The following is a 17,831-nucleotide window of genomic DNA, read 5'->3' on the forward strand; positions in this document are numbered from 1 at the left end:
ATTGTTCTAAGTATTATTACGAGATATTTAAAGATCTTAGAATGTTTAACAACTCGTCGTGTTTGTGGCCAAAGTAAGAACATTTGCAGGTTGATGCTTTTAAGTAAGAACATTTGCAGGTTGATGCTTTTACTTTGAAAATACCTGGAGGCGACGTCATCATCCACAGAGCAGCGATGTGGTTTCACTTTAAAGTATTCATGTCATGAATGAGCAGCGATGTGGTTTCACTTTAATGTATTCATGTCATGAATGAGCAGCGATGTGGTTTCACTTTAATGTATTCATGTCATGAATGAGCAGCGATGTGGTATCACTTTAATGTATTCATGTCATGAATGAGCAGCGATGTGGTATCACTTTAATGTATTCATGTCATGAATGAGCAGCGATGTGGTTTCACTTTAATGTATTTACTGAATGTAGAGAATAAACATTTACACCAACGCTTCAGGGCTTTTATTCTGAAAGTCACGCGCTTAGGCGAGGAGAGGAGACGAGGGGAGGAGACAAGGGGAGGAGAGAAAACATGGAGACGAGCAGAGGAGGCAAGGAGACGAGACGAGCAGAAGAGACAAGGAGAGGAGAGAAAACAGGAAGGAGACGAGAAGAGGAAACAAGGGGAGGAGACGAGCAAAGGAGACAAGCAGAGGAAAGAAAACCAGGAGGAGACAAGTGGAGGAAACAAGGAGAGGAAATGGGAGGAAATTAGGAGAGAAAACAGGGAGGAGACGAGGATAGGAGAGAAAAGAGGGAGGAGACGAGCAGAGGAGACAAGGAAAGGAGAGAAAACAAGAAGGAGACGAGAGAGAAGGAAGCAAAGGGGAGGAAACAAGGGGAGGAGACGAGCAGAGAAGACAAGGAAAGGGGAGGAAATAAGGAGAGGAGAGAAAACAGGGAGGAGATGAGAAGAGGAGACAACAGAGGAGACAAGGAGAGGGAACAACAGAACTCAGAATGAACCACACTTTGACTTTTTCTGGAGGTTTTCATTCATTTTATTATAAATATAAATCATCTTTAATAACATTTTGTTTCTGTGCAAATGTGAAGAAAGAGAAACGCTTCAGTGGTAAACAACTTGTTTTCTATTTCATAAACAACAACAACAACAACAACGTTAGGAAACAGACTTTTAAACATTTTTGTGTTTTTATAATTTATCTTTTTACAGAAAATAAACTGAAAAACATTTCCAGGTCTAGAAAACACTTCAATCTCCACGAGACCAGAACCAGAACCAGGACCAGGACCCTGAACCTGGGTCTAGATCCAAGAACCAGGGAACAGGGACAAGAGACAAGGAGAGGAGAGAGGAGAGGAGACACAGGCAAGGTTCCAACAGTTTTTTCAAAGAGTTTTCTAGATCTGGACGTTAGAAACAAAAAAACTTCTTCTGGTTTAAAAAGATACACTTTGAAATGACTGGAGCCAGAACCAGAACCAGAACCAGGACCAGGACAAGGACCAGGATCCACCATGACCAGAACCAGAACCAGGATCCACCACGACCACCAGAACCAGAACCAGGATCCACCACGACCACCACGACCAGGACCAGAACCAGGACCATGATCCACCAGGACCACCAGGACCAGAACCAGGATCCACCAGGACCAGAACCAGGACCAGGACCACCAGGACCAGAACCAGAACCAGGACCAGGACCACCAGGACCAGGACCAGAACCAGAACCAGGACCAGGACCAGAACCAGAACCAGGACCAGGACTCGTACCGCTGGTCTTGGTGTACAGGCAGTAGTAACGTCCTTGGCGAAAGAAAACCAGTACGAGGTTCTGGTCCAGGTCTAGAGGGGGTCAGGTCTAGAGGGGATCTAGATGGGGGTCAGGTCTAGAGGGGGTCTAGATGGGGGTCAGGTCTAGATGGGGGTCAGGTCCAGAGGGGATCTAGATGGGGGTCAGGTCTAGAGGGGGTCTAGATGGGGTTCAGGTCCAGAGGGGTCTAGATGGGGGTCAGGTCTAGATGGGGGTCAGGTCTAGAGGGGGTCTAGACGGGGTCTAGATGGGGGTCAGGTCTAGACGGGGTCTAGATGGGGGTCAGGTCTAGATGGGGGTCAGGTCTAGAGGGGGTCTAGACGGGGTCTAGATGGGGGTCAGGTCCAGAGGGGTCTAGATGGGGGTCAGGTCTAGATGGGGGTCAGGTCTAGAGGGGGTCTAGACGGGGTCTAGATGGGGGTCAGGTCTAGAGGGGGTCTAGATGGGGGTCAGGTCTAGATGGGGGTCAGGTCTAGAGGGGGTCTAGACGGGGTCTAGATGGGGGTCAGGTCTAGAGGGGGTCTAGATGGGGGTCAGGTCTAGATGGGGGTCAGGTCTAGATGGGGTCTAGATGGGGGTCAGGTCTAGATGGGGGTCAGGTCTAGAGGGGGTCTAGACGGGGTCTAGATGGGGGTCAGGTCTAGAGGGGGTCTAGATGGGGGTCAGGTCTAGATGGGGGTCAGGTCTAGAGGGGGTCTAGATGGGGGTCAGGCTCTGCCGCTGCTGGGCCGTGAGCTCCGGGTGCCAGACGTCTACGATGAAGATGAGACGAAGGCTGCTGGCGTCCTGCCAGACCTCATGTTCAAAAGAGTCATCGAAGATCAGGACTCTGCCTTCCTCCCATTGCCTGAGGAAGAGGAGGAGGAAGGGCAGACATGAGGACATGACCGGTTAGTGGTGGTAGAAACAAAGGTCGAGGGTTCGATCCCCGTACGGGACGACACAGTAAAACGTCTAAAACGTTTAAAAAATCTGTTATTAATGTTAAAGCATATTTATGTGTTTTTATTTATACGTTTATTTAATTATGGATGTCTGTATTTATCCATTTATGTGTGGACTTATTCATGCATTTATTTAACTATATTTGTACGTATTATTACCTTTATTAATTTAAGCATTTATTATTATTATTTTATGTATGTATTCATACATTTATTTATTTGTTTGTATATATAAATAAATAAAGGAATAAATAGACAAATAAATGGATTATATATACTATATACATGCACTTTTTCTTTTTACTTATTTCTGTATTTATTTATACTAGGGCTGGGTATATATATATATATATATATATATATATATATATATATATATATATATATATATATTAGGGCCCAGCGTTAAAAACGCGTTAACACAGCAAACTTTTAACGGCGTTAATTATGTGATCATGCGTTAACTCGTATTGTTGTTTTTGCATTGGAGGGGCTTGAAGCCGCCCACACTGGTGCTGCACTTTACATCTCTCCCAGTCCGGCCAGTGAGGTCAATCAGAAAAGAAAGAGAAAGAAATAAGATGCACGCCATGAATGTAATACAACGGCACTGCTTTTACTTTGAAGGCGATTTACGTATATGCGCGCGCTCTTCCGCAGCCTCAGCGACCGGCTTGTTGCCAACAGACTGAAGCACGTCTTGTTCTGTAGTTTCTGTCCTCAGCGAGCAGCGAGTGTTGCCGCGAGCCGCTCCGCCTCACCGACGGTCAGCCGGTCAGCCTCACAGAGCGCTGCAGATGAACATTAATCACGCAAAGCCGCCGCTGAGATACCTGTCAGCTTACTACTGAACATGACAAAAGAAGGAGGGGCTTGTCCCTCACAGGGACCCTTACTACTGAACATGACAAAAGAAGGAGGGGCTTGTCCCTCACAGGGACCCTTACTACTGAACATGACAAAAGAAGGAGTGGCTTGTCCCTCACAGGGACCCTTACTACTGAACATGACAAAAGAAGGAGGGGCTTGTCCCTCACAGGGACCCTTACTACTGAACATGACAAAAGAAGGAGGGGCTTGTCCCTCACAGGGACCCTTACTACTGAACATGACAAAAGAAGGAGGGGCTTGTCCCTCACAGGGACCCTTACTACTGAACATGACAAAAGAAGGAGTGGCTTGTCCCTCACAGGGACCCTTACTACTGAACATGACAAAAGAAGGAGGGGCTTGTCCCTCACAGGGACCCTTACTACTGAACATGACAAAAGAAGGAGGGGCTTGTCCCTCACAGGGACCCTTACTACTGAACATGACAAAAGAAGGAGTGGCTTGTCCCTCACAGGGACCCTTACTACTGAACATGACAAAAGAAGGAGGGGCTTGTCCCTCACAGGGACCCTTACTACTGAACAGACTGTTTATGTTGTTCTCTGATAAAAGACAAATGTTCTTCAGCATGATATTAAGCTGTTTTAAATTAGAATAAAATAGTCTCTAACATCTGAAAATAAATACAATATTTAATTGAATGACCAGTCATGTAGAAGCATTAAAAAAAAATTTTGTTTTCTTCCCTGGCATATATTTTAGATTTATCTACTGTTGTTAACTTGCTGTTGCTCCAGAGTGTTATATTGTTCTGATCACATTACTTTAAAATAAAAGCGCGCAATACACTAGTTTTTACTTCATTATTGAATTTGGGGCATAATGAGATTAATCTCAGAAAAGCATGAGATTAATTAGTTACATTTTTTCAACTTTGCCCAGCCCTAATATATACATTAATCTATTTAATTTGACTCGTGTATCTATTTTATTACTGCCAGGGTTTGATCCCTGGACCAAAAGGCTGACACTAGAGTTTAGAGTGTTGCTGACGGGAGGTCGAGGGTTCGATTCCCTGAGGCGTACCTGGTCTGGTTGGTGCAGCGGATCCTGCAGCCGTCTTCAGGAACCACGAGGCCCAGATGCATCCTGAGTCTGCAGTTAGTGGGTCCAGTGTGAGGCCACACATGAGTCCCAGGGTGCATCACGGAGAACTTAATCTACACACACACACACACACACACACACACAGATTAGAACACACTTATTCTGTGTGTGTGTGTGTGTGTGTGTGTGTGTGTGTGTGTGTGTGTGTGTACCTGTCCTCTCTTGCATCCTGTAGCTTCAGTGAATCTCTCCAGCAGTGAACACGTCTTCGGGACGCCCTGACAGCCGTTTCCCACTTTCTTACCTAAAAACATTAAAACATTAAAACACTAAAACCTCATTTATATTTGCAAAGAATGCAAAGTGAGGTAATTAATAATAAGAACTGGAAGTTTTTATAACATTTTAATAAATGACGAAAAGTATACATACTTATATAACAATATATAAATTAATCCGTTGACTTTAATCTCGTCTGATTTGTTTTTGGAATCAATAAAGAAAATAATACTTTTTACTCAGTGACGTTTATAAAATAGAAGAAACATTTAAATTATTATTGTTATGTTATTTAGAGAAAATAATATCTTCACTGAGATTTATACATTTTATGCATTTATTATTTATACACTTAGTGTTTTTAAACAAAACAAAATGTCAACAAATATAAAGCTTATATTTAGTTTTCATCATAAATCTGCAGGTTTTAGTGTAAATAAAGAAGCTCCTCTCCCGCCCCTGCTGGCCCTTTTGTTGTGTGTATTGTGTGTACTAGTACCTTGTTGTGTGTATTGTGTGTACTAGTACCTTGTTGTGTGTATTGTGTGTACTAGTACCTTGTTGTGTGTATTGTGTGTACTAGTACCTTGTTGCCAGATGGTGTACTGGCCCCACTCCCCTTTCTCCCTCAGGTTCTCCTCCTCGGGGATGAAGGAACCCGTGTTCTGGTCCATCACGCTCAGCGCCTCCTCCCGGATCGTCTTCCAGTTCCTCTCCAGCGCCTGAACACAAACCACGAGAGGAAGGGTCACACGACGGCAGCGGCCATCTTGAGCGACGGCAGCGGCCATCTTGAGCGACGGCAGCTGTCTCTTTGACTCTTTGTATCTCTGTCTCTTTGACTCTTTGTATCTCTGTCTCTTTGACTCTGGCAGTAACACAGTACGTTTAGACACAAACACAGTACCTTAGACCCAAACACAGTACTTTTGACCCAAACACAGTACTTTTGGACCCAAACACAGTACCTTAGACCCAAACACAGTACCTTTGACACAAACACAGTACCTTAGACCCAAACACAGTACCTTTGACACAAACACAGTACTTTTGACCCAAACACAGTACCTTTGACCCAAACACAGTACTTTTGACACAAACACAGTACTTTTGGACACAAACACAGTACTTTTGGACACAAACACAGTACTTTTGACACAAACACAGTACCTTTGACACAAACACAGTACTTTTGGACACAAACACAGTACTTTTGACACAAACACAGTACTTTTGGACACAAACACAGTACTTTTGGACCCAAACACAGTACTTTTGACACAAACACAGTACTTTTGGACCCAAACACAGTACCTTTGACCCAAACACAGTACTTTTGACACAAACACAGTACCTTTGACACAAACACAGTACTTTTGGACCCAAACACAGTACCTTTGACACAAACAAGCCACTTCTTACCCGGACCAGGTCGGTGTATCCCGTCTCTTTGGGCGTCCACCAGGGCTGAGCCTTCAGGCCGGCCACGTTGTACAGAGATCTCTGCCACACCGACGCAAAATGGCCGCGCTTGTGACCCAACTCGTACCAGTGATAGGCCTGTGGGGGGGAGAGAGAGAGAGAGAGAGACAGAGAGACAGTTGATTACTAACTGTAAGTTAATTACATATTTTTCAAAACAACCTTTATTGAACAGCAGTTGTGTAACGCGTCACATGACTCACGCTCTCGTCTCCCACGCGCTGCAGGGCGTCGCCCAGGTGGAAGTAGAAACGCCCGTCATCGGTTCCTGGTTCCCCCGACTCCAGACCCTCCTGAGGACAGGAATGAGCCTGACCGTTAATAGACCAGGACCAGGACCAGGACCAGGTTCAGGACCAGGACCAGGACCAGGTCCAGGTCCATGACCAGGACCAGAACCAGGTTCAGGACCAGGACCAGGTTCAGGACCAGGTTCAGGACCAGCTCCAGGACCAGGTTCAGGACCAGGTTCAGGACCAGGACCAGGTTCAGGACTAGGACCAGGTTCAGGACCAGGTTCAGGACCAGGTTCAGGACCAGGACCAGGTTCAGGACCAGGTTCAGGACCAGGACCAGGTTCAGGACCAGGACCAGGTCCAGGACCAGGTTCAGGACCAGGTTCAGGACCAGGTTCAGGAGAGGAAACAAGGAAAATAGGAAATAAGGAAACGAGGAGAGGAGATGAGTAGAGGAAATAAGAAGAGGACACTAAGAGAGGAAACAATTAGAGGAGAGAAAACAAGGGGTAGAGGAGACGAGGAAACAAGGGGAGGAGACAAGGACAAGAAACAAGGAGAGGAGACAAGAAGAGTAGCAGACAAGAAGAGAGGAGACAAGAAGAGAGGAGACGAGGAGAGTAAACAAGAAGAGGAGACAAGGAGAGGAGACAAGAAGAGTAGCAGACAAGAAGAGAGGAGACAAGAAGAGAGGAGACGAGGAGAGTAAACAAGAAGAGGAGACAAGGAGAGGAGACAAGAAGAGTAGCAGACAAGAAGAGAGGAGACAAGAAGAGAGGAGATGAGGAGAGTAAACAAGGAGAGGAGACAAGGAGAGGAGACAAGAAGAGTAGCAGACAAGAAGAGAGGAGACAAGAAGAGAGGAGACGAGGAGAGTAAACAAGGAGAGGAGACAAGGAGAGGAGACAAGAAGAGTAGCAGACAAGAAGAGAGGAGACAAGAAGAGAGGAGACGAGGAGAGTAAACAAGGAGAGGAGACAAGGAGAGGAGACAAGGAGAGGAGAAACCAACCTCAGATCTCAAACATCTGCAGCTGATGTTTCACAGAAGAATCACATCTGATTTTTTAAATATTATAAAAATATAAATACAATAAATAAATACATTATATATCTATAATGTATTTATATATATTTTGTTGTTGTTGTTATACATATATATATATATATATATATATATATATATTTTATACATACACATATATATATATATTTTATACATACATATATATATATATGTATATATCAGCGGATGAAATAAGTCTTGAACACGTGACTCATAAAGGACACCAGATGTCGTAACAACAACAATGTGATGAGTCAAAGAAAACAAACAAATAAGATCAGAAATTAAGTTTTGTGTAATAATGTGAAATGACAGAGAAAATGTATTGAACTGAAAGTATTTAACACTTTGAACAAAACCTGTGTTGGCTATATTAGATATACACACATACTGTATACATGACGTGGCCGTTAGACACCTCACAAACACACAGAACAACAACCTTCAGATGAAGTAAACAACAACAAACCTTCAGATGAAGTAAACAACAACAAACCTTCAGGTAGGGTAAACAACAACAAACCTTCAGGTAGGGTAAACAACAACAACCTTCAGATGAAGTAAACAACAACAAACCTTCAGATGAAGTAAACAACAACAAACCTTCAGGTAGGGTAAACAACAACAAACCTTCAGGTAGGGTAAACAACAACAAACCTTCAGGTAGGGTAAACAACAACAAACCTTCAGGTAGGGTAAACAACAACAAACCTTCAGATGAAGTAAACAACAACAAACCTTCAGATGAAGTAAACAACAACAAACCTTCAGGTAGGGTAAACTCTCTTCTATCTTGTTTTCAGACTTCAGGATGAAACCGTAGTGAACTTTAGCAAAGCCGTTACTAGGGGCAACCACCAGAACCTGTGGGACAGACGACCAATCAGAGACGAGGACACTCACACACACACACACACACTCTCTCACACACACACACACACACTCACTCACTCACTCACACACTCACTCACCTCCTCAAAGACCTTCCTGGCGCCCTTGTTGTCTCCTAGCAACAAGTGGGCGACGCCCATCTCGTTCTTCAGACCGACGTCTTCTGGAAACACCTGAACCAACTTCTCCAACGTCAGCAAGGAGCCGCGGATACGACCTGCAACACATTAAATATATATATTATATATATATATTTAAATATATATATATATATATATATATATATATATATATATTACATACATATATACATATAACATATATAAATACAATATATTATATATACATAATAATATAAATAATAATATATATATAAATATATATATATTATATATGTAATATACATATATAATATATATAAGCGTCTTTGTGTATCTAGAAAAGCGCTATATAAATTGAAATTATTATTATTATTGTATATATATATGTATATATATGTATATATATAATATACATATATATACATATATATATAATATATACATAATGTATCATATTTTAATTAGATAGATAGGAGATACCAAGAGAGGAAAGTATTATTCGTGGTAGTAGTGGTAGTATTTGTGTACCCAGGAACTGCTGCCTCTCGGCACGTCTCTTGAGCGCCGCCCTCAGGAGGTCAGAGGTCACGTCGGGGAGCTCCGCTGCATCTCTGTAGCTGCTGATGGCTTTCTGCAGCAGATCGTTGCTGCGCAGCTTCTCCGCCTGGTCGTCCTCCGCCTGGCAACAGGGGGCGGGTCAGTACTGAGAGGTAGTACTGAGAGGTAGTACTGAGAGGTGGTACTGAGAGGTAGTACTGAGAGGTAGTACTGAGAGGTGGTACTGAGAGGTGGTACTGTGAGGTGGTACTGTGAGGTAGTACTGAGAGGTAGTACTGAGAGGTAGTACTGAGAGGTAGTACTGAGAGGTGGTACTGTGAGGTAGTACTGAGAGGTAGTACTGAGAGGTAGTACTGAGAGGTGGTACTGTGAGGTGGTACTGAGAGGTAGTACTGAGAGGTAGTACTGAGAGGTGGTACTGAGAGGTAGTACTGAGAGGTAGTACTGAGAGGTGGTACTGAGAGGTGGTACTGAGAGGTAGTACTGAGAGGTAGTACTGAGAGGTGGTACTGAGAGGTGGTACTGAGAGGTGGTACTGTGTATTAGTACTGTGAGCTAGTACTGTGTACTAGTACTGTGAGGTACCTGGGCCTTCCCGTAGACGGCCCGGGGGCTCAGTGGATTCTGCTGAACCAGAAGCTCAAACGCTCTCAGAGCCTCTTCCAGTTTCCCCTGAAGGACAGAAGACAAAGACAAGATGAATAAAGGCGACGGTGGAGGATGATCATGTGACCTCAGACATCTGATCATGTGACCTCAGACATCTGATCATGTGACCTCAGACATCTGATCATGTGACCTCAGACATCTGATCATGTGACCTCAGACATCTTATCATGTGACCTCAGACATCTGATCATGTGACCTCAGACATCTGATCATGTGACCTCAGACATCTGATCATGTGACCTCAGACATCTGATCATGTGACCTCAGACATCTGGAGGTTCATATTTAAACAAACCTTCTTTCGGAGTTTTTCTGCAGCATCGATTTCTGCTTTAATCGTTTTATCAATTTTATTCAACAACTTTGGTTTCTTTTTCTTTGCTGGAAAAAATAAAAAAAGAGAGAAATTAAATGCAAGAATAAAATACCTCAAATTATTCATATATTTGTTTAAAATCTTCATCCGTTTTTTTTTTTACCTTTTTCTTTGAGCTTCTCCTCGACCTGTTTCCCGGTTGTCCCTGTGACACCGGAGACACTTTAACAATCAATATTCACCCCAAAATAATGCTTTAAATAACGCGTATTAACTCATTACCTCATGCTAATGCTAATAAGCCTCTAATAGAGGACTCATGATGGACTTATTACCTATTAATTAACACTTAATTAAAGCGTCTACTTGAAATAAATTCTGTATTTACTTTAGTTTTGAATACAGGACTGAAGTATTGTCACAGAGTGGTATAACAGATAATAAACCCTAAAGACGGCCCAGCTGTCATCTCACCACAAACCACCAGATGGCGACGTCTTACTGCTGCATTACTTTCTGTTGTCTTTGAGCAGCTTGACAAAGCACATGTGTGTATGTGTGTGTGTGTGTGTGTGTGTGTGTGTGTGTGTGTGTGTGTGTGTGTGTGTGTGTGCTCACCCTCAGCCTCTTTTGGTGTGTCGCTCTGTGGTTCTGCTGGTGGTTCTGCTGGTGGTTCTGCTGGTGGTTCTGACTGGTTCTCTGCCAGATGGATGAACAACACGTGTTCATCAGCGTTTACATATTTAGAAAACTCGTTCTAGATTTAAGATCTGTAGACGTTGTACCTGCTTCTTGTGTGCGCTTGGAGCTGGTCAGGGGAAGTCCAGAGTCTGCCCCGAACAACGGGAAGAACAATATATCATATATGTAGTATATATAATACACATCATATACTATAAGTAGTATGGATAATATATATCATATATGTAGTATGTATAATATATATCATATATGTAGTATATATAATATATATCATATATGTAGTATGTATAATATATATCATATATGTAGTATATATAATATACATCATATATGTAGTATGTATAATATATATCATATATGTAGTATATATAATATATACCATATATGTAGTATATATAATATATATCATATATGTAGTATATATAATATATATCATATATGTAGTATATATAATATATACCATATATGTAGTATATATAATATATATCATATATGTAGTATGTATAATATATATCATATATGTAGTATATATAATATATATCATATATGTAGTATGTATAATATATATCATATATGTAGTATATATAATATATACCATATATGTAGTATATATAATATATATCATATATGTAGTATATATAATATATACCATATATGTAGTATATATAATATACATCATATATGTAGTATGTATAATATATATCATATATGTAGTATGTATAATATATATCATATATGTAGTATGTATAATATATATCATATATGTAGTATGTATAATATATATCATATATGTAGTATGTATAATATATATCATATATGTAGTATATATAATATATATCATATATGTAGTATGTATAATATATATCATATATGTAGTATATATAATATATATCATATATGTAGTATGTATAATATATATCATATATGTAGTATGTATAATATATATCATATATGTAGTATATATAATATATATCATATATGTAGTATATATAATATATATCATATATGTAGTATATATAATATACATCATATATGTAGTATGTATAATATATATCATATATGTAGTATATATAATATATATCATATATGTAGTATGTATAATATATATCATATATGTAGTATGTATAATATATATCATATATGTAGTATATATAATATATATCATATATGTAGTATGTATAATATATATCATATATGTAGTATGTATAATATATATCATATATGTAGTATGTATAATATATATCATATATGTAGTATGTATAATATATATCATATCATATATGTAGTATATATAATATATATCATGTATGTAGTATATATAATATATATCATATCATATATGTAGTATATATAATATATATCATATATGTAGTATATATAATATATATCATATATGTAGTATATATAATATATATCATATCATATATGTAGTATATATAATATATATCATGTATGTAGTATATATAATATATATCATATCATATATGTAGTATATATAATATATATCATATATGTAGTATATATAATATATATCATATATGTAGTATGTATAATATATATCATATCATACATGTAGTATATATAATATATATCATATCATTTTAACAGGCAGTGTGACTCACCTTGACTGTCCTCTGGGGGGCGCTCCTCCACCAGAACTGCAACAGGAGACAGAAACGATCACGAGCAGTTCAGAGTACTCCAACAGAACAGTACTACAGTATCGTTGCTAGTACTGCTGATACTAAGCCATCCAGCATGTAGAGGCCTCACCTCCAGTCGAGTCCACGGGTTCAACGCCACCGTCTGAAGGAAGAGAACCAAGAACCACCCGGAGGGGATTATTAAGGAGACGATGGCCTTTAATTAAAAGCAGAGAAGAAGAAACGTTACTCACCTTGAGGATGACGGCCGCCTGGAGGATCATCTGCAACACAGGTACTCTGTAAATGTACTGTCATTTGAGGTACTTGTAGTATTTTACATGCTACTTTCTATTTCTCCTCTACTACATCTCAGAGGTACATGTTGTACTTTTTACTGTACTACACCTCAGAGGTACACGTTGTATTTTTTACTGTACTATATATCAGAGGTACATAGAGTACTTTCTACTGTACTACACCTAAGAGGTACATATTCTACTTTTTACTGTACTATATATCAGAGGTACATACAGTACTTTTTACTGTACTACACCTCAGAGGTACATATTGTACTTTTTACTGTACTACACCTCAGAGGTACATGTTGTACTTTTTACTGGACTACACCTCAGAGGTACATATTCTACTTTTTACTGTACTACACCTCAGAGGTACATGTTGTACTTTTTACTGGACTACATATCAGAGGTACATGTTGTACTTTTTACTGGACTACACCTCAGAGGTACATATTGTACTTTTTACTGTACTACACCTCAGAGGTACATGTTGTACTTTTTACTGGACTACATATCAGAGGTACATGTTGTACTTTTTACTGGACTACACCTCAGAGGTACATATTGTACTTTTTACTGTACTACACCTCAGAGGTACATGTTGTACTTTTTACTGGACTACATATCAGAGGTACATATTGTACTTTTTACTGTACTACACCTCAGAGGTACATGTTGTACTTTTTACTGTACTACACCTCAGAGGTACATGTTGTACTTTTTACTGGACTACATATCAGAGGTACATATTGTACTTTTTACTGTACTACACCTCAGAGGTACATGTTGTACTTTTTACTGGACTACATATCAGAGGTACATATTGTACTTTGTACTAGACTACATCTCAGACAAATGTAGTAAAAAGTACAATATGTACCTCTGAGAGTTTTAGTTACTTCTCAGATGAGTTTTTAATCCACTTCCTGTTCAGATCCTGTTGATGATGAGTGTTTGTAAATTTAATTAACTACATACAATTTACTTCAGAAAATTACTACACACGTTTACTTCAGAAAGTCATTGAATGCAGGACTTCTACTTGTAGTGGAGTATTTCCACAGTGTGGTATAAGTACTTTTACTGCAGTAAAGGATCTGAACTCGTCCTCTGCCACTGAAGAAGAAAAGTGTTCATAACTGACCTGGTACAAAGTCCTCTTCCACCATCGGAGGGAGAGGCACGGCAGCTGGTTAAGCAAACACACACAGGTTAAAACACACACACACACACACACACACACACACACACACAATCAATAATCAGTCGTATTAGTCCAGCAGCAGACAAACAGGAAGTGATGGATGAGACAAACAAGAGCTTCAACATGCAAACACAACAACAGCCGCTAACCTTGGATTTCAGACTCCACGTCATATCTAGAGACTGGATCAGACAGACAGGTAATGACAGCGTTACCTTTGTGACATCATCGTGTCAGCTGATCACAGGTTGAAGCACAGTGAGGGCAAGCAGCAGGTAACATGAGCAATGTGTACATGAGTATTTAGCATTAATAAAACAAAAGATGCTATGACTAGAAGTGTCTATACACACAATACGGCCATAAGTATGTGGTTCATTAACTCCTCTGGTTGTATAGAAGTCTATGCTTCATGTGTTAAAGCTGCATTCTCTCTCCTGACCACCAGGGGGCGACTCCACTGGTTGTATAGAAGTACATGCTTCATGTGTTAAAGCTGCATTCTCTCTCCTGACCACCAGGGGGCGACTCCTCTGGTTGTATAGAAGTCTATGCTTCATCGTGCAGATGAAGACACACAACACGCAGCCGCTCGAACAGCATCGCAACATAAACACACGTGAACTGGTGAGATACCTTCATCATCATCGTCGTCGCGGCTCTCTGAAATGGACAAGCAACCAGTTTGAATTCAAGCGGCAATTATTAAATAGACTACATTTCCCACAGTGCTTTGCAGTATACGGGGACCATTATATTCATTGCTGCTGGTCTACGATTTGTGAAGACAGAATTTAAAGAATATTTGAGCAGCATTACTTGACTTTATTAATGAATTAATTTAAAGACAAGGAAAGTATGTACATATACATTATTAAAATATATGTACACAACAAACACACCTGTCTCCCCGGTCGAGGTTTCGGATGACGTGGCCCGCGTTGGCTCCGCCCCCTGAGGCTCTGCAGCTTGCCGATTGGTCGTTTCAGCCGGACGCTCGCTGGGCTCTTTGGTTTTTAGGACTTTAAAGATGGAGGACAGACAAGAATGTGTGAAATATTACATTTAATAACATGAAAATGTAATTAAATGTAAAATGAATAGTTGTAAACTCTAGTTTTAACAAGCAGGCATAGGATCTGTGGCTGCAACTAATAATCACATTGATTGATCTATTTGAGTCACTTTGTGAGGTCACAAGTTAACGCGGTCGCTCTTTGGACTGAAACACTTTCTCTGAGTCCAGGTGAGGACGCCCTCACCTGGATCCACAGGTAACTCTCCGCAGACACGCCCTCACCTGGATCCACAGGTAACGCTCTGCAGACACGCCCTCACCTGGATCCACAGGTAACGCTCTGCAGACACGCCCTCACCTGGATCCACAGGTAACGCTCTGCAGACACGCCCTCACCTGGATCCACAGGTAACGCTCTGCAGACACGCCCTCACCTGGACACTCTGCAGACACGCCCTCACCTGGATCCACAGGTAACTCTCTGCAGACACGCCCTCACCTGGATCCACAGGTAACGCTCTGCAGACACGCCCTCACCTGGATCCACAGGTAACGCTCTGCAGACACGCCCTCACCTGGACACTCTGCAGACACGCCCTCACCTGGATCCACAGGTAACTCTCTGCAGACACGCCCTCACCTGGATCCACAGGTAACGCTCTGCAGACACGCCCTCACCTGGATCCACAGGTAACGCTCTGCAGACACGCCCTCACCTGGATCCACAGGTAACTCTCTGCAGACACGCCCTCACCTGGATCCACAGGTAACGCTCTGCAGACACGCCCTCACCTGGATCCACAGGTAACGCTCTGCAGACACGCCCTCACCTGGACGCTCTGCAGACACGCCCTCACCTGGACGCTCTGCAGACACGCCCTCACCTGGATCCACAGGTAACGCTCTGCAGACACGCCCTCAACTGGATCCACAGGTAACGCTCTGCAGACACGCCCTCACCTGGACGCTCTGCAGACACGCCCTCAACTGGACGCTCTGCAGACACGCCCTCACCTGGACGCTCTGCAGACACGCCCTCACAGGTGGGAACGAGGTGAGAACCTTCTCTCAGGTGTCAGATCGTGTGTGTGTGTGTGTGTGTGTCTGTGTGTGTCTGTGTGTCAGTTTGTGTGTGTGATCATGTCCTCACCTGTCCCTCCAGGTGAATCTCCCTCATGACGTCTCTCTGCAGCCTTCAGTCCTGTTCAGTGGAGGAGAGGTGACTCTTGAGCAACATTACACAATACAAACATGATCAATAAAAACATGATCAATAACTGATCGCTGAATACTAATAAATAAAGAGCTGTGATCACGTGACCCGGCTGAAGGAACTTGTGTTTCTACATCGTCTCGACACAATGCAACACATTAACAATACAAACGAATACATTTGTAGCTTCCATTGAGGTTTTAAACGACTGCAGACATATTTCAAATGACGTCATCGCCCTCAAAATAATAAATAAATCCCCAAATCCTCGACTGTGATCAGAGATTCTTCTTGTTGAATGAGTTAAAGTTATTCTGGTTTAATGAGTTAAAGTTCTTCTGGTTTAATAAGTTAAAGTCTTCTGGTTTAATGAGTTAAAGTTATTCTGGTTTAATGAGTTAAAGTTCTTCTGGTTTAATAAGTTAAAGTCTTCTGGTTTAATAAGTTAAAGTTCTTCTGGTTTAATGAGCTAAAGTTCTTCTTGTTGAATGAGTTAAAGTTCTTCTGGTTTAATGAGTTAAAGTTCTTCTGGTTTAATAAGTTAAAGTCTTCTGGTTTAATAAGTTAAAGTCTTCTGGTTTAATAAGTTAAAGTTCTTCTGGTTTAATGAGTTAAAGTTATTCTGGTTTAATGAGTTAAGGTTCTTCTGGTTTAATAAGTTAAAGTTCTTCTGGTTTAATGAGTTAAAGTTCTTCTGGTTTAATGAGTTAAAGTCTTCTGGTTTAATAAGTTAAAGTTCTTCTGGTTTAATGAGTTAAAGTTCTTCTGGTTTAATGAGTTAAAGTTCTTCTGGTTTAATGAGTTAAAGTCTTCTGGTTTAATAAGTTAAAGTTCTTCTGGTTTAATGAGTTAAAGTTCTTCTGGTTTAATGAGTTAAAGTTCTTCTGGTTTAATGAGTTAAAGTTCTTCTGGTTTAATAAGTTAAAGTTCTTCTGGTTTAATGAGTTAAAGTTCTTCTGGTTTAATAAGTTAAAGTTCTTCTGGTTTAATGAGTTAAAGTTCTTCTGGTTTAATGAGTTAAAGTTCTTCTGGTTTAATGAGCTAAAGTTATTCTAGTTTAATGAGTTAAAGTTCTTCTGGTTTAATAAGTTAAAGTTCTTCTGGTTTAATGAGTTAAAGTTCTTCTGGTTTAATGAGTTAAAGTTCTTCTGGTTTAATGAGCTAAAGTTATTCTGGTTTAATGAGTTAAAGTTCTTCTGGTTTAATGAGCTAAAGTTCTTCTGGTTTAATGAGTTAAAGTTATTCTGGTTTAATAAGTTAAAGTTCTTCTGGTTTAATAAGTTAAAGTTCTTCTGGTTTAATGAGTTAAAGTTCTTCTGGTTTAATGAGTTAAAGTTCTTCTGGTTTAATGAGTTAAAGTCTTCTGGTTTAATAAGTTAAAGTTCTTCTGGTTTAATGAGTTAAAGTCATTATGTTGTTGTTTCGGCATCTTTTTTATCCGTTTATTGCCATTAAATCACAGCAGAATCATTTTATTTTGGGTTTATACAGAA

At 40.4% G+C, this 17,831-nt stretch overlaps 1 protein-coding gene across 1 annotated transcript in view; it reads right to left on the bottom strand.

Annotated features, from left to right (window-relative positions):
- Positions 1-2,471: 2,471 nt before the first annotated feature.
- LOC306750686 (aspartyl/asparaginyl beta-hydroxylase-like) overlaps positions 2,472-17,831 on the bottom strand; it is a gene marked incomplete at its 5' end in the record, with an annotated part of 31,640 nt that continues 16,280 nt past the window's right edge. Inside the window, 20 exons of the mRNA XM_079234153.1 lie at positions 2,472-2,624; positions 4,639-4,772; positions 4,872-4,963; positions 5,525-5,660; positions 6,361-6,498; positions 6,624-6,713; positions 8,487-8,585; positions 8,693-8,829; positions 9,242-9,392; positions 9,857-9,943; positions 10,236-10,321; positions 10,420-10,461; positions 12,581-12,616; positions 12,704-12,764; positions 12,856-12,885; positions 15,370-15,427; positions 15,522-15,644; positions 15,804-15,899; positions 16,010-16,148; positions 16,276-16,326. Coding sequence (XP_079090279.1) covers positions 2,474-2,624; positions 4,639-4,772; positions 4,872-4,963; positions 5,525-5,660; positions 6,361-6,498; positions 6,624-6,713; positions 8,487-8,585; positions 8,693-8,829; positions 9,242-9,392; positions 9,857-9,943; positions 10,236-10,321; positions 10,420-10,461; positions 12,581-12,616; positions 12,704-12,764; positions 12,856-12,885; positions 15,370-15,427; positions 15,522-15,644; positions 15,804-15,899; positions 16,010-16,148; positions 16,276-16,326 — 1,937 coding nt within the window. The 3' untranslated portion in view covers positions 2,472-2,473. The remainder of the gene's footprint in view (positions 2,625-4,638; positions 4,773-4,871; positions 4,964-5,524; positions 5,661-6,360; positions 6,499-6,623; positions 6,714-8,486; positions 8,586-8,692; positions 8,830-9,241; positions 9,393-9,856; positions 9,944-10,235; positions 10,322-10,419; positions 10,462-12,580; positions 12,617-12,703; positions 12,765-12,855; positions 12,886-15,369; positions 15,428-15,521; positions 15,645-15,803; positions 15,900-16,009; positions 16,149-16,275; positions 16,327-17,831) is intronic.

The sequence above is a fragment of the Taurulus bubalis genome (genome assembly GCF_910589615.1).
Source record: "Taurulus bubalis genome assembly, chromosome: 18".
Taxonomy (NCBI): Eukaryota; Metazoa; Chordata; class Actinopteri; order Perciformes; family Cottidae; genus Taurulus; species Taurulus bubalis.